A 21,478-nucleotide genomic window follows, 5' to 3' on the forward strand; every position below is an offset into this window, starting at 1 on the left:
TGAACTTTAATTCTATTTCAAGACAAGAATACAGAAGCCAGGAAGATTGCTCAATTGCAAAAGTCTGTCGGCCACTCAGGACCATACCAACGGAAAAGCGGCAGGTGAATTCACCTCTAAGCACTCACAGTAGTGATATTCAATGTGCAGCATGCAGCAGCTGCTTGCATGCTATACATCACTACTGTGAGTGATTGGAGGTGAATTTCCCTGCAGATTTCCCGTTGGTACGGTCCTGAGCGGCAGACAAACTTTTGCCATTGAGCGAGCTTGCCTTGATAAAGGGAGCTGGTGTGGTCTCAAAATGTTGGTTTCTGTTTTCTTGTCTTGACATAAGACTAAAGTTCACAAGAAGGTGCCAGTTTTTTGATGATAGATTAATTAAACTGACTAATTAAACGGTTATACCCAGTAACAGTGAACACTTAAATGTAATTAGTTGGCATGGACCACTGACACATTTTCCCTTGTCCAAGGTTTTGCACCATTAACTCCTCAGTAGTGGTCTACTGACACTACATTATGGGCATCAGTTATTAAAAAATAGAGCTGTTCTGGGTGACATCTGGAACCATACAAATTCAATCTTTTATTATGGTATTGGGTTTGAAATTTAGAATGACTTTTCCTTTAGGCATTTCGATAAGTAAAGACTGTTGTGTTTTGTGGGGAGTTTGGGTAAAACCTACGTCCAGAAATATTCAATGCCTGCGTTGACCTAAAAAAAAAAGAGTAATGTACAAAGGTCACCATAACTCATGTTGAATTCAAGTCACTGAGCATGGAAATGATTGCTCACTGTGGATTGCATTATTTTGTAACATAATACTCATTGGTTGATTTACTATACATGAAATGAGCCCAGGCTCACTCTAAACTTGAACATAGCCCTGTTGCACTAAACCATTTCATGTGCTATCTCTCCTTACCATTTTCTTTCTGATCTGTAAAATATCTTTTCAATAGCTAGCAAGAAAAAAACATACTATAAACAAAATCAGAAGCCAAATCAACCTTTAATCAGGGCAAACCTATGTTGTATGTCTTGTCTGCTGAAGAATTAAAATATTAAAAAGGCATGGAATTGATATGGTGGGATAACTCAAAGAGCACAGGTCCACTTCACTGTATTCATTTCACCTTTGAATAACCTTTAAAGCTATATACTTATTTGTTGTTCAAACCAATACAACATACGTATGGATCATCTATGTTAGCTCTTGTTCACTGTAAATTACTTTTATATCTTTTTGAGAATTGATTTTATGATTCATGTTTAAAGTGAGCCCGAGGTGAAAATGAACTGATGAGACAAACAATTGTATTTATGCTCCTACTATTAAAAATTACTTTTTTTATAGGTATTTCATGGTTTTATTTTATATGTAAACATTTACAAACTAGATTGAATGTTTTGTTGTCTCTGCTCAGTGCCAACCTAATAAGTGCCCCAGAGTTAGAAAAAGGTCAGCCATTCATGTATTTTATCTCCCTCTGCTCTCAGAAGTTGTATTCAGTCAGGAGAACATTTATGGCTGTAATTTATCAGTGAAGTTTACTATATTCCCCACAAGGTACCGACAAGACAGAAGCTGTCACTTCCATACATAGATATTAACTCTTTCAGGTAGCAAAATAAAGCTAGTAAAACAGCCTGTTATTAATATGTTTTGCACTGTACATGTGTTTTTCTCATCATGTCATGTCGCCTCGGGTATACTTTAAATAGAAAGGCACCTCGTGACAATATCCACCATTATGAAAATGGGAACATATATAGATAGATATACAGATATATTTTTTTCATGTGATTTTTTGGGGTCCAGAAATTAACCCTCATATTATGGGGCTTAAAATGATATAAACTCCACAGTTTTCCTTGGATTAAAAAAACTTAGCCAAAAAAGAAAACATATAGCCACATGATACTATACAAATTTTAATACACATTTAAATAAATATTTCCATCATTAATATTAATATTTACACATGTCCTCAAAAAAAAGGACAAAGGTCTTGCCAGACAACTGACATTTGTACAGTGTTTCAAAAATAATATTATCGCTACTTTTTTTTTTACAACTGATTTCTACCACTGGGATAAATTTTGTTTTGCCACCATGCAGTTGCAAGTCTTCAGATTCATTCATTTTTTTTGTTTGTCAAACAAAAGCATGATTTGTCCTCGTTGGTTTACAAAAAAAAAAATTGCTTATCACAAAAACCTGTTTGAGCCAGGTAATTCCAATTTCTTCCACTAAGGAAAATGAATAGGTGAAAAAGCAGCTTTTAAAATCAATTAAAAGCATATGTGGTAAACTCAGTTACTCCAGATGAAAATAACAAAAAGGAACATTGGGTTTGTTCTCCAGTCCTCTTGCCCCTATGTGGTTTATCTTGTTTTTGGTTAAGTGTTTTGATCATTAAGTAGCACTTTTGGTCCCAGGTTCGTTCTTCACTACAATATTCTCTCTCTAAATATTAAAAAAAAGTCTAAGATCTATATGAAGAGCGCACATTTTTGTAAGTTCATAAGTTTGTTCTTTTTTTTTTGTTTTCCTTAAAAAAAGCCTTGTAGCAATAAAAAAATAAATCTTCTGTAAAAACAAAAAAATATATATGTATATTTATATATAAATCACCAGTCCATGTGTCTTTTTTTTTATCTTTATATTATAATAGAGTAGTCTGTTTTGAAAGTCCATAGACTGGACGTTTATCCAGTTCCTACCGAGAGCTTGAGTATCGAGTTCTTTTACTCCTCCGATTAAAGGGGTAATTAATAAATTCAAAACGTTTATGAGGTTCAGTTGTATGATGACCCTTGGGCAACCTTTTCATAAAGTGAACCTCTCGTTGGTGTTGTCTTGTTTTGGATCCTTTTCTTGGACGTCCTCGTCGGGTAAATGCCATGTACCATCCTTCATACTTGGCATTTTGTAATGCTGTGTAGTTATTTTCCAAGACAATCTCTGTAAAGACACAGTCTTTTCCTCTTCCATTTGTCTGCAGGATAAAAACAATATAAATGTAAGATTATCAACATCAACTGCAAAACATGTTACAGATAAAAATGCAGAATACTCAAGCATAAAATGTGCATCTGTATTAGTTTGTAAGTACTCCATATCAACAATAGACTCTATGGACCTGGATTATTCATTCAAAGATAATGGAGAGGCTAAGTGGTGTAACAAACCGGTTTGGATTTGTTAACATTTGGCCTGATTCAATCCACTTTTTCTCCTAAGTGATATTTTTGCATTATAAATTAAATGCCTTTTAAGCCCCCAGCAAGCAAGAAACTACTGGTATTAACTAATTATGACAGTACGTTTTCACCTACTTTTTGGTACTTCTGTGAAAATTGCACAAATTAGTTTAAACAGAAGAATAAACATATCTCCTAGGAGAAAACTTAGAAGAAAAGTGAATTGGATCAGGCCCATTGGCCCATATGCAATTAACTGTTTCACCTATTTTTTTCTCCTAGGTGATATTTTTACAACTTGCAAATAAAATGCCTTTTAAACCATCAGCAACAGCGAGCAAGAAAAAACTGAAAATTGTTTTGATAGTAATTTTTAAAGAGAACCCGAGGTGTGTTTAAAGAATGTTATCTGCATATAGAGGCTGGATCTGCCTATACAGCCCAGCCTCTGTTGCTATCCCAAACCCCACTAAGGTCCCCCTGCACTCTGCAATCCCTCATAAATCACAGCCCTGCTGTGAGGCTGTATTTACATCTGTAGTGTCAGTCTCAGCTGCTCCCCCGCCTCCTGCATAGCTCCGATCCCTGCCCCCGTCCCTTCCCTCCAATCAGCAGGGGGGGAAGGGATGCAGGCGGGGACCGGAGTTCTGCAGGAGGCGGGGAGAGCAGCAGACTGACACTATAGAGATAAACACAGCCAGCTCTGACAAGCTGTTTGTCAGCAGCGTGGCTGTGATTTATGAGGGATTGCAGAGTGCAGGTGGACCTTAGGGGGGTTTGGGATAGCAACAGAGGCTGGGCTGTATAGGCAGATCCAGCCTCTGTATGCAGATAACATTCTTCAAACCCACCTCGGGTTCTCTTTAAAATCAACTTTTTGGTACTTTTTCAATTGCAAAGTGCTGAAAAATTATTTAAAATACAAGGGGTAAAATTATCGCCTGGGAGAAAACTAAGGCGAAAAAGTTAATTGCATATAGGCCCCTGTCTGCTATCTGGTGGCAAAAGTTCTCAACACTCAAAAGGGTCATACCATAGACTGCTTAAACGTTGTGTGAGTACCACCTACTTGCTCTCCTGGGTTTATAAAAAAAGAAGTCCTCACTGAGAGAGTATACATGAAATTACAGTGAGCCAGACTATTTCACTAAACTTTCAGCAGTCTAGGTGACAATCGGGCCTAATAGTAAGCCCAAACCATGTTTGCCAAATATAATTTACCCAAACCATGTTTGCCAGATATAATTTACCCAAACCACGTTTACCAGATCATTTAGGTTCTCTATTCAGGGCCATGGAAGATGTTGGCACTTTAAAAAATGAATAATAATAATCCAGGAAAAGGACCTTAGCAGATCAAGCATGTTTTTTTGTTTGACAGAAATGAGGGTGTTGGCGTGCCAATGTATATAACTGTATAATGTATCCTCTGACTAGACATGGCACTTGCTATGGTTGGCTGATCTAGCCTATCATTGAAATAATGGCATTAGCTCACAGTAATTGATTGGAAAAGATCAATGGTTAAACTAATGTGCTGTGATTACTGTATTTGATAAAGCTGCTGAAATACTGTACAGTGAATAAATCCTTCATGAGGCAAGCCTATTTCTGAGCCAAGTTCATCAGACAGTCAAATATTTTGGCTTGCATTGGCAGAAAAGCACCAATGGTCACATTTTGATCATATTAAATCTGATTAAATTAATAACAAAAAAATCCTTATTTTTTTTAGAGACCCTAATCGTTTATGTTGGAATTATAGGCAATATTAATGCACTTCAATGGACTGGTTTATAATGTATTGTTTAGTTTGTATAATTCCTGTTTATCAAAGTCAAGCCAACACTCAGAACATCCTGTATACTATAATTGTATTTGCTCGTAGTGAAATACTGTACATCTTACAAATCTGAGTCGGTCCAAATAGCAGTGATGATATAGTTAGCCATAACAACCAATCAGGTACCACTGTACTATCGTTAACGTTAAATAAGGAAAGGATCATTTTAATTGGTTGGTAAGTTTCAGTAAAAATGAGTAATACTGTTATGCTTCACAAACATGCAACGTCAAAGATAGTTGAGCCTAATTAATGACGTTTCAAACGGCTGTGTTATACTGCCAAGTATATCAATCATCCAGATATCAATATCCACAGATGGACACATTTAAATAAGTTAAAATCTAATTATAGGATTGTCATATCGACCAATTACATTTCATTTTTTTAAACTGTGAATGTTTTAAAGTAATCTAAACACTGGCTAGCTACCATTGGTTAATACAAACGCTTAGCCTGCACAGATAGCCATGAGGCTATGATGCAGATTTATTATTTTCTATGATGTTGCACTGTTATGTTATAGCACTGTAAACCACTTTGCACTTCATTTACCCCTGACAAAGCCCCTTTTTTGTTTATAGGGCGAAACATGTTGGGTTGTGGTGGGATGATGTGTTTGTAATTAGTTCAACTCAATCTGGGTTAAAAGGGTAGACCTATAGTATGTGTATGCTGCATTATGGACTAAGCATCCTACATTACCCCTTTCCTTGAATTGTTAATCTTTATCTATATATGCAGGCTTTTTAAATGTATTAAAAGTTATGTTTTAATGCTCTTATTAAAGTATAAAATTGTGTTTTGGTTAATACAAACGTGCATACTTTGATAAATCAGATTCTGACATTAGCAAACTCAAAACTAACTCCAACAAGCAGTTCTAAAATCTTAGATGAAGCAGGCAGAAGTGGGATGGGCCATTCTATACAGGTTGCTGTGTAGCAGTGTAACACTGTAACCACCAGGACATCATTGTCAGTTAGTGAAGTGGATAAAGGTTGGAAAAAAAAAACATTTCTAAAGCAGGTATGCACAGGCAGTGGGCGTATTAACTTTGATCAGCTCGGGTCCCCCCTCACCCCCACCCCCTAATAGTGAATACGAGGAATGAAAATCCTTATTGAAGGCAGATATCTTTAGAGCCAATAATGGCTTGAAAGTGAAGTTTTTAAAAGGACCCCTCAGAGCCGTTTCTGGGTGTTAAAGAACAACCATGACTAATGTGAAGATTTCAGGGCTTAGTGATGAGGCAGTCTGAACTTTGTGTCTTAACATTCCAAATACTTGTAGCATGTAATTGTACATAATAGCAAAGCAATTTGGCTATTTGTTAAATAAGATATATGGAATTTGAAACACCCCCTTTTTTCCCCTTTCAGCTTTTCTTCTTTTTGACTCTTTTATCTCAGCTTTGTTACTCTGTTCCTTTCCCACTTCTCTTGCGCCTTTTGATCAAAAATTGTTTTTTTACCGTGAATTCTCCCCCCGTCTTTTTTAATCAGCGCCTTCTCTGTGCCTCTTGACTGCGATACTCGCCCCAATGGCTTCTCTTTATGCCTGGGCTTATTGACGGGTCTTCCGTCTCAGTGGGCATAGGACAACATTTTGTCATGCTTTAAAATCCAGCTCACCTTGCCAACCAGCTTTCCTTTCTTGTTCATGCAGATGTAATAACCCGTCTCGGCCCCTTTAATGCGGACTCTGCTTCCGAAGGTGTCTGTTTCCACAATCAGCTTGGCTGCAGGGACAAAAGGGAGAATGCTGTTGTAATATTCAGCCTTTACTCGAAAAAAAGCCTGTTCAGCAACATACAGTCTTTTCTTAAAGGGAAATACCTATTTTGTTGAAAATAGCTATAAACATGTATCCATGCAGCACAAATGTTTAATCTTATTTCATTTTACTTTTTCATTTAAATTTGCAGGTAGCACTTGTTTTCAAGCTTGTAATCTGTACTCTATACATTTCCCAGATATTTTACTCATCCTGCATGAGTTATTAGCTGTACACAGACAGCTTGAATATGTGTTACTTATTTTCCACAATTGCACCAACTAAGCAACAGGCAGCAGCTGTGATATTGCCAATGTAACAGTCTTTAATAGAACTACTGTGTAATTTCTGCCTTTTATATGCATAAAAATGTGTTGTGCTGAACTGAAGTGTCAGATTTAGGCCCCGTTCACACTTGCGTTTTGGCATGCAAACGGACCGGATCCGGATCGAATCAGGATCTGATCCGGATCAGAACCTTACGGTTCCTCTCCGGATCCGATCCGGTCTGTTTGCATCAGGCATGCATCAGACTGCCATCCGGATCCGTGTGGTAAAAACAGCGAAAAAAAAAAAAATTGTTGGGGTCAGCATAAGGTGCACCTGGTGCACCTGTAGGATCAGGTCCTCTGCTGTTTAGGCCTCACCTTCACCTCCGACATACTGCCAACAGCTCCAGCACATAAGGTCACTGCTGCTCCACTGCTGCCCATGTGTCCCCATCCGAAATGGCTGCTAGAATACGCATAGGAAGTGGGGTAGAACGTCAGGTGTTTGTATCCTGTGTGTTCTGTGCTTTCCGTTCCCCATAGGTTTCTATTTCCGGATGGTGCAGTCAGGCTCCGATCCGGGTGTGTGGGCCGGATGATCCGGACCCGAAAAATAGCGCATGTTGGAAAAGTGTCCGGAGTCCGGATCCAATCCGGCTCCGTTCTGTACGGAACATACGCGTGTGAACGTCCGCATAGACTTTGCATTGCTATGCGGAACGTACGTTCCGTGTGTACAGTATACGGTCCGGATCCGATCAGGCGGATCCGGACAGGGAACGCTAATGTGAACCGGGCCTTAGAGTAACAATAATGTAAAATGAAAAAATGTTGCAATATGTGAGTGCTGAAAATGACAAAACAAGCTAGCTAAAAAAAAACAGAATGTTATAGTAAAGAAGTTTAACTTCTAATCACCCAGTGGGATAGCAACAGGGGATACAGAGGTTGTGACTGCACCAGGGCCCCAGGACCAGATTGACCCAACAAGGACCCTCCTTCCATTGCTCTCCATTGGTGCTATGCTTGTAATGAAATTCTTTTCAATGTATTTTGAATAGTGGTAATCATTCACAAAATGTTCCCCTCCCCTACTTACACCTCTCTGACACAGTGGTCATCATTGCAGGATTTGGTGCCCCATATCAATGAAAAACAACCTGCTGCACCAATTCATAGATCCTAATGTCCTCACTCATCTGCCATGCCTCCCCTCTAAGGACTGACAATGATAGTAGACTATTGGTCATAAGGGCAGGCGTGGCTTCAGCTGACTAACCAATCATTTTCTTTCTGCATGCCCATGTGTGTAAAAAGAGAACTGTTCAGATTGATTGCAAGTGAGCAAGCACCTGAAGTTTGGTGAGGAGGAGATACATTTCTATGAATTGATGCTGCACGTGTTTCTATCCTTTATTTTGTAAAAGCTACAATATAGAAATATATGCACAAGGTATGTATACATATAAGTATATGTACACACATTCTGAGTCATTCAAATAGTATTAGAGGCACTCAATCAGCATAACAACTCAGCAAGAAGTACAGAGTAATCGGAAGCCAAAATTAACACTCTCCATAACCCTCTCCCTTGTGTTTATACAACGTTCAAACACTTCATGCTTATAATTACAACTGCAATGAAATAATTATAAGACAGTCAAGTAAAATAATCAACTTTCTAAATGGTGTTTAGTCAATTTCTTTTACATGTATTCAAAAAAATACCCACTGTTCCCATTAGGAGGCATTCAGATCTAATTTGATCCTGGGAAAAGTGTAGTTAAACTTTAATTCTATGCAAAAATTTCACAGACAGCTGATTCAGCTGAAGTGAGTCTGCCACACACATGTCATTTAGAAATCCTGTAAGTGGGTGTTGGTTCATCTGCAGACCGCTGTCAAGAATGGAGCCTTCTGCCGTTACTTGGTTTCCTCCAAGACTGAAGATCCTTTTCTAAACCCACCTATCTAGCCTATCCCTAACCTCATCCTCTACCCAATACCTAACTCCCACCCATCCCACACTGCCAAACAATAACCTAAACCCCTTCATTGCCAGTGTTCCCTGTCAACTGATCTTCTAGTGCCTAACCTTGACTATAAATATTTTCCTTTCCCTAACCATAACCTTTTTTATGTGATGTTAACCCTAACCCACTAGTGTTACAGTAACCTCATCTAATATTTTCCCTAAAGTTAGTCTAGTCTTAGTTTATCCCAACCCCCCTACATAAGAGTCTAGACCCCTGGCACCTAGTAACCTTCCTCTTGCCTTGACAAATGTTTAAATCCCAGTAAAAATTCTGTTCCAGTTCTGCTCTTTATCACCACCAGTTCAAGAGAAGTCTATAGTGGCTCTGCATTTATGACCTGTCATATCATCCCATTTATTCCTCCAGGAGTGGGGCAAACAGCAAAAAAAAAATACATCTTTAAAGAGAATGTATAATTTTCTTGATTAGTTATTTGATTAAGTAGTAAAAACACTTTGCTTATTTAAGTGGGAAAAATATAAAAAAAAAGCAGATGAGTATTTATTTGTTGGTGCTCAACTCACTGGTAAGACTGACAGCTTTTTGTAAGCACACAATCATCATTTCACTTTTGAAGCAAACAAGTACCAAACAATCGACAAAATCTTGTGCCCCTTTAACCTAAATGATGAAGGGTGGTTAAGTCATTGTGTGCATTGGATCTTATTTTAACTACACAGGAGTAAACCTGAAAAAGCTTTGAATAAAGAAAAAACTGACAAAAGAAAAATTGTACTACCATCGGCAGATGGAACAGCAACACCCCCCCCCCCACCCCCCCATTTTAAAACACCTATTTTGTCTTCTTGTATTTTACTGATTAAAAAAGGAAATCAAAAATCAGGGTTTTAAATACTGAACATAATAAAGGAAAATGGGACAAAAGAGCTTAAAAAATAAAAATTCACACCATGAAGAGTACGTTCACACTGTGTGTAGCACAACTTGCACGCTATTTCAAGGTATGGTCCGTTCCTATGGACTTGCATTTTCACACCCTATGGACTATGTATTTTTACTCCCATTGTACAGAAATGCTCTGTACATAGTGTTTTAGGTTAATGTATGATCCTTTACAATGCAAGGATGTGAACAAGTATATTCACATGTGGTAACACGATGATTAACTATTCACTTGTTACATTGATCTAAAACAAAAGTTCTTCTTAAAACAGAAGGTATTTGCGATTATTCAGGTTGGAGTGAGCATATGATGTCTCCCACAATGCATCATCACTGCTGAATATGTAAATCACACACCACACCTCCAGAACCAATAGCATGCAATGATGTGTCAGCTTGTTAATTGTACAAAGCTATAATAATCCAACATTGACACATCATTGCATTCCAGCGATTTTGGAGGTGTGGTTAACTTACGGGGACAACAAAGGAGGATTTGCATATTCAGCAGTGATGCTTCGTGGGAGACATCATATGCTCACTCTAACCTGAATTATCACAAATACCTTCTGTTTTAAGAAGGCAAACCTTTGTCTTGCTTAACATTTTAGTAAGAGGGCTTTTTGGTCCTTTGTAGCCCCTTATACTCCTAGGAGTTCTGGTTCCCCATGAGCTTGATGGATAGTCTGTTACATTGGTCTATAAAGTCTAAAATCCCTATTCTCTGTCCCAGTCTGCATTAAGCATGTTAGTTACAATAAATGCAGCATTTTCCCGCCAAGAAGAATGCCACTTAAAAAAACACTGATTCTACACAAGCCATTCTTTATTTTTCTTGTTATTCGACTAAATGTTTTCATTTCAGTCTGAGGCCAGCTAGTCAGATGTACAGCTTTCCACATGTATCATTAGCTACAAAAGTAAAAATGATGGCATCCCCAGGCACCATCTTTTTACTGAGGTTTACAGAAGAGAGACTGTGCACAATCGTATGAAGGGGGTACCTTGATTTTTAGAGAGAGGGAGTAATTGATTTACTATAAGGCTACTTTCACACTAAAGGCTCATACACACATAAGACCATAGTCTTTTGAAAATGAAAGATCACAGACCAATTTTACCCCCTTCCATGTACTATGAGAGCCATACCTACACAGTCTATTCTATGGAGCTGAACTCCCCATCAGACAGAAATCTTTGCAAGATGCTGCACACACAGATGCTGCGCACATTCAAAAGATCAGTATCTGCAAAAGATCAAAAGATCCATTCCTGCAAAATGCATTCATAGTCTATGATATCTGCAGATCATCATACACACCTTGTTTAACAGACATTCATCTGCAGATCAGATCCACCAGGATGGATTTTCAGATCTGCAGATGATTGACTGATCTGCAGATGAATGTCAGTTAAACAAGGTGTGTATGATGATCTGCAGACATCATAGACTATGAATGCAATTTGCAGGAATGGATTTTTGTCAGGAACAGATCTTTTGCAGATACTGATCTTTTGTGTCTGTACAGCATCTGTGTGTCCAGCATCTTGCAAAGATTTTTTTCTGATGGGGAGTTCAGCTCAATAGAATAGACTGTGTAGAGTATGGCTCTCATACTACATGGAAGGGGGTAAAATTGGTCTGTGTTCTTTCATTTTAAAAGTCTATGGTCTGATGTGTGTATGTGGCCTGACACATTGCGTTGCCATGGACACTGTTTAGCGGACTGTAACGCAGTGCTGAAGATGTTGGCGGTATATAAATAAAAATAACAGTTCACATCTCATCAGTTGGATTTGGTTGTTACAAGGCAGATACTGACATGTACAATGTTAGCCAGTGAAGGTGCACATTGGTCAGTTATTTCTTTGTGTGCTTTCCATCACATGCCACTGCAGATTTTATTTTTGGTTGCATTATATGTATGTTATAACGCAATGCAATGCCTCCATGTGAAACTAGCCTAACAGACCTACACTTCTATTTGGAATTTGTTGATTGGAAATTTTGCATTAGCTTTTGTTTAAATATACATATGAGAACAAGGTAAGAAAGTGATCTCACATCTGGAATCCTTGCAATGTAGCTGATCTACCTCAAGTCGTTTTGTAATCGAAATTCTGAAATGTTTGTCACATGACTGCTCCAGCTACAGTCTCTGAGGCCTTCTTCCAGAGAAGGAACAATGCCTCATAGGCTGGTGTTGATGCAGCACCCCATTTGCCCCCAACCTCCATCTGTCTCAGAGAAATCAGAGACTGGGAGAAAGTAGTCAGAAGATGTCATGTATGACAGAGCTTTAATTAAGGAAGAAGGGTGTAAGATGTAAAGATGACCCAGATATAGGGTATTTATCACTGACTCATGTTATATGGGAGGCAACAAACATTATTATTTGTATTTATCTTCCACAGCACTGTACAGAATATATTGTCTTGTCACTTAACTGTCCCTTAAGGGGCTCACAATCTAATCCCTACCACAGTGATATGTCTATGTATGTATATTGTAGTATATGTATCGCAGTCTAGGGCCAATTTTAGGGGGAAGCCCGTTAAATTATCTGTATGTATGTTGGAGGAAACCACTGTGCCTGGAGTAAACCCACACAGGTACAAGGAGAACATACATACTCTGTGCAGATAATGCCCTGGCTAGGATTCGAACCGGGGACCCTGTGCTGCAAGGGGAGAGTGCTAACCACTATGCAACCCTTCTGTCCCAAAATATGTATTAGCTACAAATCTCACTAGCAATTTCTAGCTATGAAGTGCTGTAAGGTAGCAGTTTCTAGCTAATAACAGGAAATGCTGGACAGAGCCTGTTGCCAGCAACTCTACTGCAGTACTGCAGGAACATAATACTGACTTTAGCAACAGACAGATCACATGGTTAACGCTGCTACAACATGGGATGCAAAGGAAAAAAAAAATCACGTCAACATTTTAACATAGGCCTTACTCAGGTCTGAGCTGGACTTTAATATATGTTAATGTAATAATTGATTTCTTGATAATCGTTACAATGCAGATGAGCATCGGTTGGCGCATGATGTTTAAGCAGGGCAAACAAATGCTTCACTGCCAATCACACCCCTCCTTCTGCCTCCATCAACTACTACTAGACCCACAAAATGACTTTGCTATTTTGCTGCAAGCTCATATTTTTAAGAGGAAGACAGTAACACATTGCATGCTCACTCCCCTATTACTAGCAGCCTGTAGAAATGTGACAATTTATTTCTATTGAATGTACTGTCTGCTTCAACTCTAAAATAACTGCAGAGGCCCAGAGGATAGCAAATGCCCTTTCATTCGCTTCACCCTTGCTGCGTTGAGTCATATTGATTTACTTTCTATTTTTTTGTAACAGAGGAATTGATTGTGGTTCAGTCTGACTATGCAAATTTTGGGTCAATGCAGTCTAAAAAAAAAAAAACACAACAGAAAAAAAAACACCCACACATACGCCACATACAAACTCTAGACGATGCGTCTGTCTGCTTTAACCCAAATATTTATTCTACGACAGTATTAGAATGAGAGTCGACTGCACAAGTGATTATATCACAGCAAGGCGGTATTAATGTTTTCTGCGGAGGCCTTTTTATGCAATCATATTCGTCATTTTATTTTTTCTAGGAATATTTGTGATTTTCTTCCAAAAAACCGAGAGAGGTAATGGTGCAGCAAAAAAACTGCTGATCAGATTAACTTTGCTACCTACCCACACAGGGAATGGAAAACTAGATGTGGATTCCTGATTCCATCCTATATTAAATAATATTTATGATTTGATTTGCAGAACGCTTTAGTCCATAGGGGGATATTACATAAGAATAGAGAAGGAATGATGGGGGCGTTGCTTATAGTGAGTAAGACAGATTCACTGTCATGTAGATAAAGCAGAATTCAAAACTATAAGGATCTATTTGGTTGCTATGGGCAGCCTTTGCCTCTCTATACAATACCCTTAGAAAGCCAGAAATACATTACAGGAGGTATAGCAACTATCTAAAGCCTATACATCATCGTAGAAGTCACGCAAGACCACTGAACATCTCTTATTGAATAAACCATGGAGCTCTAAAATATGACAATGCATTTTTAAATGGATGATCCCTTGAAATTGCTGGCTGTAAAGCTAGACAGACACCTTGTAGATTTGTTTTCTTTACTGGGGAGTACGAAAGAAAATCAATCTAAAATCAAGTAAAAGGCTTAAAGAATATTGATTCATTGCTGTGTCTGTCATGGGCATTGTTTTACTGAAAAGAGTGAACATTCACAATATAAAGTGGTTGTAAGATAAAGAAAGACACATTATAAAAACAAAAACTAAAGGCATGTATGAAGAGAGTATTTCTTTTGATTGGACTAATTTCAGCTTACATATGACATCAGGGTAAGATGGAGGATTTTTTTTTTATTTCCCTAAACGTGGTTGGACACTATCTAATCTATCTATCTATCTATCTATCTATCTATCTATATTTTGACTGTCTATTTATCTACAGTAACCCCCCTCCCCCCCATGCAGAACTCAGTTAACCAGAGGTCTCAATCAACCAGAAAAAAAAATCTACTTCTTTGTAAAGTACTGCGGAATATGTTGGCGCTATATAAATAAATAATAATTTTCCACTTCTAATACAGTAATACAACTCTGTTACATTTAGTTGTCCTTTGTCCTAATTTGTTCTAATTACTGCATTTCCAACATTAATACAGAGGTTAGGGTAAGTATTCAGTGTGGGGTATAGTACTATTTATTTTAGCTAGGCCTATTTTTAATATCGACTCTCAAGCAACCAGAAACTACACTCATTTAGCATCAACCAATTCCTGATGGTGCCGGATAATGGGGGTTTGGGTGATGTGTAAGGGGGGGGGGGGGGGGGGGAGTTACTGTATCTATCTACCTAGCAATCTAAAGTTGAAGTATGGGCTATCTGTGTGGCAATCTGAGAATATTGGTTAACCTCCAGTAGTGGTTAGCATTATATAAGATCAATTTAACTCACATGTAATATAATACATTTATATCATTTTATCAGATCTACAGGATCTACAAACTGTTGAGGCTGTGATTAATAAACATTATTGTGATTTATATACCCCTCCCTCTCCCCCCAGCATTTAATCTCTGTCTGAGTAGATTGGAAAACTAATATACTACATACACCCCCCTCCCCCCCCCCCCCCCCCCCCAATATTTTTTTTTACAAGGGGTCATCATGAGATTTTTTTTTTGGAGATGTGTTTTTGGACAGCTTAGCAATTTCATTACTATTCCTTTTTGCTCTAGTGACAGCTTTATCCCAGTAAAATTATGTTTCGAGCTGAAACTTTGAAGGAAAGTAGCTACGTTGATGCAGAAAAAATGCAGCGAGACACATTTGATCCCAAAACTGCACCGAGAAGAGGAGAAACTATTCAGGAAATGTTGAAAAAGGTGAAAGTAAGAAGAGTTTTAATGGCTCTACCAGACATTAGGGGTCTCTCTGGAGATTCACAGAGAACGATCTTGAATGTCTTTTTAGCGTTTACAGACTACAACTTTCTTAAACCTTTACATCTGAGAAAAAGCTTGTTCTTTTTCTGTTTTATATCATACTTCATATCCTCCTCTCACAATTTGTTCATATCTGAATTTATTATACAGTACATATTTGTATTTTTTTCCACCCCTTTTTACTTTCCACCCCCCAAACTCGAGTGCTTTCAAATATTCATCTTCAATTGCAATGTTCTGTTTTTTGTCTAAAATTATGTTTTATTTGGTGAATCATTTTTTTTTCAGTGTGGGAAATACTGGTTCGTAATCGTAGTCATACCCCCTCTCTACCAGACTGTCTGTGTTCACGTTGTCTAAATGTTGAACTTACAATGCAGAACAATTTTTTCCCCTTGGTAATAATTTGTCAAAACACGAAAAAAAAAAAAAAGAAATCCTCAGTTTCCTACACCAAAAGCCAAAATTGTGTTCTAGAGGTATGTTGTGATCATCAAATCCCCATGTCTTACTCAGTATTAAATCGTACCTTCGTCTATTACAGACGTTTCAGATCCAAGGGAAATTTACAACTGCAAAACCTTTGTTTGAGTTGCAAGTATCAAGAGATTTCAGAATAACAAAAACATGGATACGCGGGGCCTACTTCAAAGATTGGGGTTTAATTGACCATTTAATTTACGATAAGGTTTGCCAAAAATGGTCTTCTTAGACTAACAGCTGTCTCACTGACTCTTCTCACCTGAAAGGGCCTGTGTTACGACTGCCTTTGTCTCTACAGTACAGGCCTATGCCTGTGTTCTTAGCAATATGAAAAAAGCAACCAAAAAAAAGCATTGTCTTCTGTGATTTGCTAACTGAAAAAGCTTAAACAAGACAATCATTTTTAGTAGAGCTATACTCTATATTATCATTGCCTTCTATTTGGCAGGGGTGGACAGTCGTTTTAGGGCCTCCATCTTAACAATGTGACTGCAGGTAAATGGGTTAGCACGGTGGTGTAGTGGTTAGTGGTTTCACCTTGCAGTGCTGCATTCCTGGTTCTAATCCCAGCCAGGGCACTATCTGCACGGAGTTTGTATAATCTCCCATGTCTGTGTGGGTTTCCTCCAGGCACTCCAGTTTCCTCCCACATCCCCAAAACATACAGATTGGCTTTCCCCTAAATTGGCCTTAGACTATGATACATACACTACACGATACATACATAGACATATGACTATGGTAGGGATTCGATTAGGAGCCCCTCTGATTGACAGTGACAAGACAATATACTCTGTACAGCGCTGCAGAAGATGTTGGCACTATATAAATACTAAATAATAATACCCTGTGCTCAGACTTTGCCTGCAGTTAATAATTCAAAAAGGCCATGTGCACCTTCAATTTAGCACTACAGTATATGATGGATTTGACATGGAAGCTTGATGCTTTTTTTTTGTTTTTGTTAGAGAACTGCTAAATCTGTAAATGCACTTTTTTTAAGTGACATAAGAGTTATGTCACATAAGAACTGGGAGCGGACTACAGTGAATGTCTATACAGCTGCTACTGTGACATAGTTATAAGCAGCTGCGTACAATAACATTAGCAGAAGTAGATTTGTAACTGCTACAAGTCACTGCTGCCTGTCACATGTGTGTTATACCCATTAGACGTTCTGATTGGCAGCTCAGATAAGGTAGTTAGTTACAACAACTCCCAAACTGACTCCAAAGTGATGGCAATCTGCAACTAAGCCCCTTGCATAGATCTGCATTATGAAAGGTACATTTGACTACAATATTACAAAGCTACAACAATAAAACAGCCACTGTTTTAAATGCTTCAAGCCTAACATGCCACTAATATTTTGGTCTTTAAGTCAGTTGAGTAGAACTGGCATGACTCTGCAGGTTATATGATCTCATATGTCAGGTGCCAAATTTAGAGTGCAAGCTTCATGGAGCACAGAGTCATAAGGAGAGAAAAAATAAATATATCATTCTGTATAGTCTATATTTAAAAAGCTATCATAATAATGTAATAATAGGTTCCCAGAGATAATAGTATATTAGTGTTGTGGTAAAGAGGCCTTGCAGGCTATAATCTTCATTGAATATGTAAATTTACCACAATGCATATTCACAAATGCAGAATGTCAATCAGCTATTAATCTACAGTCTATAAGACTCTAGAAGTAACGTTAGATTGTAAGCTCCTCTGAAGACAAGGAGTGCAGTGAAAGGTTTCACTGTATTCTGTAGAGGGCACAATAGAAATTAGAAACTAAGCAATGCATGCCACTTTCTTATTGGTTATAAGGGCTGTGTATGTTATTTATTTTAAGTCTGTTATATAGTAGCACAATGTATATTATTTACAAATACAGAATTTCAATCAGCTGCTAGTCTTTAGTCTATAAGGTTCTAGCAGGAACGTTCGATTGTAAGCTCCTGAACACAAGGAGTGCGGTGAAAGGTTTTAATGTATTCTATAGAGGGCACTATCCAAATTATTCACTATGCAATGCATGCCACTTTATTACTGGTTATGTGGGCTGCATGTGTACGTTCTTTATTTCAGGAAAGTCTCTAATACAGTAGCTAAATAAACATATACAAGGATATTAAGTTTAAATCTGTCACAAACACAACAAGACATGAAGATGACATTAAAAAGGAGCACAGATCAGCATCTGCTCCTTGGATATATTTGATACAGGTAGCTTATCATGGGTAGCAATTCTAACGCCAGCCCTTCACCTCCTTACAAATGATTTATTACTAGTGGTAACCATAACCAGAGCTTTAGAAAGCCAAAGATAATTAAAACAATCCAAGTTTACCCACTTAGCTATTTTAAGCAACCACTAAGTAGCAGGTCAGAGTTCAAAATTATAATTTATATGTAATTTAATAGTACCCTTAATCCTTAAAAAAAAATAAAAATGTTGCGTTTAATGTTGGTTTTCATGGCCCATAACAACATGCAATGCCCTCACAACCACCACAGTACATTATAGTATAAATGTCCACCCATCCCCAGGCCCACCAGCATGCTTACCATGCGGATCTCCATCCTCTGCCATGGCATTGATCTTCTTGTTGTCCAGCACTTGCACATGCTTCCCGCTGGTCCGGCTGTATAGCTGGTAGGTCCTGATAAGCCTTCTGCTCAGTTGGTCGGTCACCAGGCTTTGCTCCCTCACATGCTGTGTAAAATTAGGTGGGGACTGAACAGTTACCTTTAGGAAATATACAAAACAAGCTATTATGTTTATACTTCTTAGTACAACTAAATGAAGCCCGAACACAGTCTAATGTGTTGCTTTTTTTTTTTAAAGGGCCTTAGCACAAAATCATACTAATGAGAATACATTACAAGTAGCTCAACTACTACTAGTATCTCTAAGGTATATAATATGATAGGCCTAGTTTATTCTGTCATTCACTAAAAAAAAATGCCAAATTCTATCAGTCTATATAAACACCTCCATAACTTCCCATTAAAGTGGGTATAGGATAAACTAGAAAATATTACTGATAGATCAGCCAGATCTTCTATAGATCTGCACCATGTTGATACACATGCAAGCACAAATAATATAGGGCATAAATCATATCAGATATTTAAGTTGTAGTTTAAGTAATGTCCTTAGGAACCCTAAGAAATGTAGTCAAGGATATATATATATATATATATATATATATATATATATACACACACACACAGCAACTGGAATGCTTATCTTTAATGTATGGTAACTCCTACCACTGGTGTGACAAATTTGGCAGATTGCTACGCAGATCCTTCTTATTGGGATTTATGTCTCCTTTGGCTATAGGGAGCCTCATGCAACACAGGATCGCTCTTGTCTGACATTTATAAAGATGTATATTCAGCAAATGTGAAGGAGATTCTCCTTTCCTTCTATGGGTGACAAGGGAGCTCTTAACTAAAATCCCCATATCAAATCAGGGATTCTGCTTCTGCTCAGCAGCCCATACCTCACAAGGTCAATACAATTCTGGATTTTTTTCCCCCCCTTAGTATGTCCAGGTTTCCTATTCCCTTAAGTGCCCCTTCCCCTGTACAAGTGCATGTGGGCAATATGTTTTGAATCAGCTGCCAGCTCTGAAGATGGGCAGCATGTGGCAACAATGACTGGTGACTATCAGGCTGATGTATCCCATCAGATGTTAATTCTGCATTTTTTTGTATTGTAAATATGTATTATTTTAAAACTGTTATACCTGAGTTGTTATAATAATTGCTATGATCAATAGGAATGGCAAACTTGTAAGTATTATAGCTAACCCACATTCCTTATCAAACATAGAATATATATTACACTTAGGTGGTGCCCTTTGACCTTGAGACACACTGAACATTTTAATAAGCTTCTTAAAGTAACAGAATCCATATTGCAGTTTGCTGCCTCTGCTACTGTGTATCAACATGTGTGTCTGCTGGATGGATGCAATAGCGACTTTATTAGGTGTACCAGCAGATGGCAACTTTTAATACGATGTTGGTACAAATCACAACAACAAAGTAGCAAGTAGTAAAAAAGTTTTGATGCTTACCTGAGCTTGTAAGCAGATGACAAACAAGTGCATCAACCTGCAGGGAAAATAGAGAGACAAGGGCATTTAAAAGGGATGCTAGATATTCAGAGAGGAGGAGGAGGAGGTATGAGAGGTGTCTTAGGAAAGGCAATATTATGGACTTACATATATCCGAGCATTGATGTAATGTAGCTCATCGTGAGGCTGGGTGGTATGGTAGTCCCTGGTAGTGCGTTGCTGCGTGCCTGGCAGGCTGGCTGGTTGGGGGTGAGGTCCTGGGGCTGAGAAGAAGCCAGCTGGTGGAGGTGATAGCAGTCAGTGGATGTACTGGGAGACAGTGCCCAAAGCTAGTCCTGGAAGCTCCAGCAGCAGGATCCTCCGCCCATCTCCCTATCCAGGATGCCTGGAAGCCAGGCAGGGAGCTCCACCAAGACAGGTCTCCCCCTCCTCACCACAAAGCTCAGCCAAGCAAACGCTTTTTTTCTCACTGTAAAGTCCAGCTGCTTGTTCACAAGTGCCTGCAAAAAAAACCAAAGCAATCCCACCAAGAAGTTGCTGTTAGGACAGAAGGAACAGCCTTGCTGCTTGAGGTGCGTCCCAAGTGGAAGGTGACAATTTGTCCAGTTCTTCTCAAGGGTGGCCGCAGATGGAAGAAGTCCTAAGTGGAGGAAGGTGCAGGAGCTGGGCTGTCAGGTTCAGCCTCTCTCAGCAAACTGAAGCCAAACTCAGGATAAGTGAGGGAGGATCATATTTTTTCCCTTCTGTGTAAATGACGTTGTGGGGCAGCCCTTGCAGCATGGGATGATTAAAATATTTCTTGGGTGAAGCTTCCTTCTAGGTAGAAGTGCTGATCAGACTCTAGTTAGCAGCCAAGATAACCTGGCTGTGATGAGGGGGGACCTCTCTGCGTGTGCGTCTGTCTGTGCATGTGTGGATGGATGTGTGTGTATTGGCTGGTGTCTCATTCAGCACTAAGTGCACTGATTGCCAGCAATAGGCTCTTGTCCCTCCTCTTGTCCTGAGCTCTCCAATGTCAAACTCTCTTCTCATCTATTCTGGGTTAAACGTGGGAGGATGGACCCTGCTGGAAAACCAGCCCCCTGTATCTGTACTGTAGCCTTACAGGATGCCCTGCGTTATACACATAAATTATGTAAGTCATTCAACGCTGCCAATTACAGCTGCTTGCAGCTCCTGGAATGAAGTCAGGAACAAGTGCAGAAAGATGCGCTGCCTCCTTGGAACAGCTATAGCGCATAGAATAACGCACGCAGCCTTTGCTATAGGAAGATCTATAGGCACAATGATAGTCGCTGTCTATGCAGAAAATCTATGCTATTTTCTCAGTGTTAGCACAATATATAGTCAAGCTGCC

The 21,478-nt window shown here is 38.7% G+C and overlaps 1 protein-coding gene across 2 annotated transcripts; it reads right to left on the reverse strand.

Moving 5' to 3' along the window:
- Positions 1-1,970: 1,970 nt before the first annotated feature.
- On the reverse strand, positions 1,971-21,122 carry FGF8 (fibroblast growth factor 8). Of its 2 annotated transcripts, none has more exons than XM_068258734.1 (5): positions 20,269-21,122; positions 20,122-20,158; positions 18,599-18,746; positions 6,689-6,795; positions 1,971-3,006 (listed from the first exon to the last, which is right to left on the reverse strand). In XM_068258734.1, exons 1-5 carry the CDS (start codon positions 20,298-20,300, stop codon positions 2,728-2,730), a joined length of 603 nt encoding a protein of 200 aa, XP_068114835.1. In that variant the 5' UTR covers positions 20,301-21,122; the 3' UTR covers positions 1,971-2,727. The 2 variants fall into 2 exon arrangements, with proteins under 2 accessions (XP_068114835.1, XP_068114834.1); XM_068258733.1 differs by having other exon boundaries at positions 18,599-18,779.
- Positions 21,123-21,478: the final 356 nt, after the last annotated feature.

The sequence above is a fragment of the Hyperolius riggenbachi genome, chromosome 10 (genome assembly GCF_040937935.1).
Source record: "Hyperolius riggenbachi isolate aHypRig1 chromosome 10, aHypRig1.pri, whole genome shotgun sequence".
Lineage (NCBI taxonomy): Eukaryota > Metazoa > Chordata > Amphibia > Anura > Hyperoliidae > Hyperolius > Hyperolius riggenbachi.

What these genes read in the sequence shown, in the direction of transcription:
- FGF8 (XM_068258733.1), bottom strand. Translation starts at nt 20,300, where the DNA reads ATGAGCTACATTACATCAATGCTCGGATATAT. An exon ending in ACATCAATGCTCGGATATAT is followed by an intron (nt 20,159 to 20,268) that starts GTAAGTCCATAA and finishes TTTTCCCTGCAG; the next exon opens with GTTGATGCACTTGTTTGTCA. An exon ending in AGAGGATGGAGATCCGCATG is followed by an intron (nt 6,796 to 18,598) that starts GTAAGCATGCTG and finishes TTGTCCCTGCAG; the next exon opens with CCAAGCTGATTGTGGAAACA.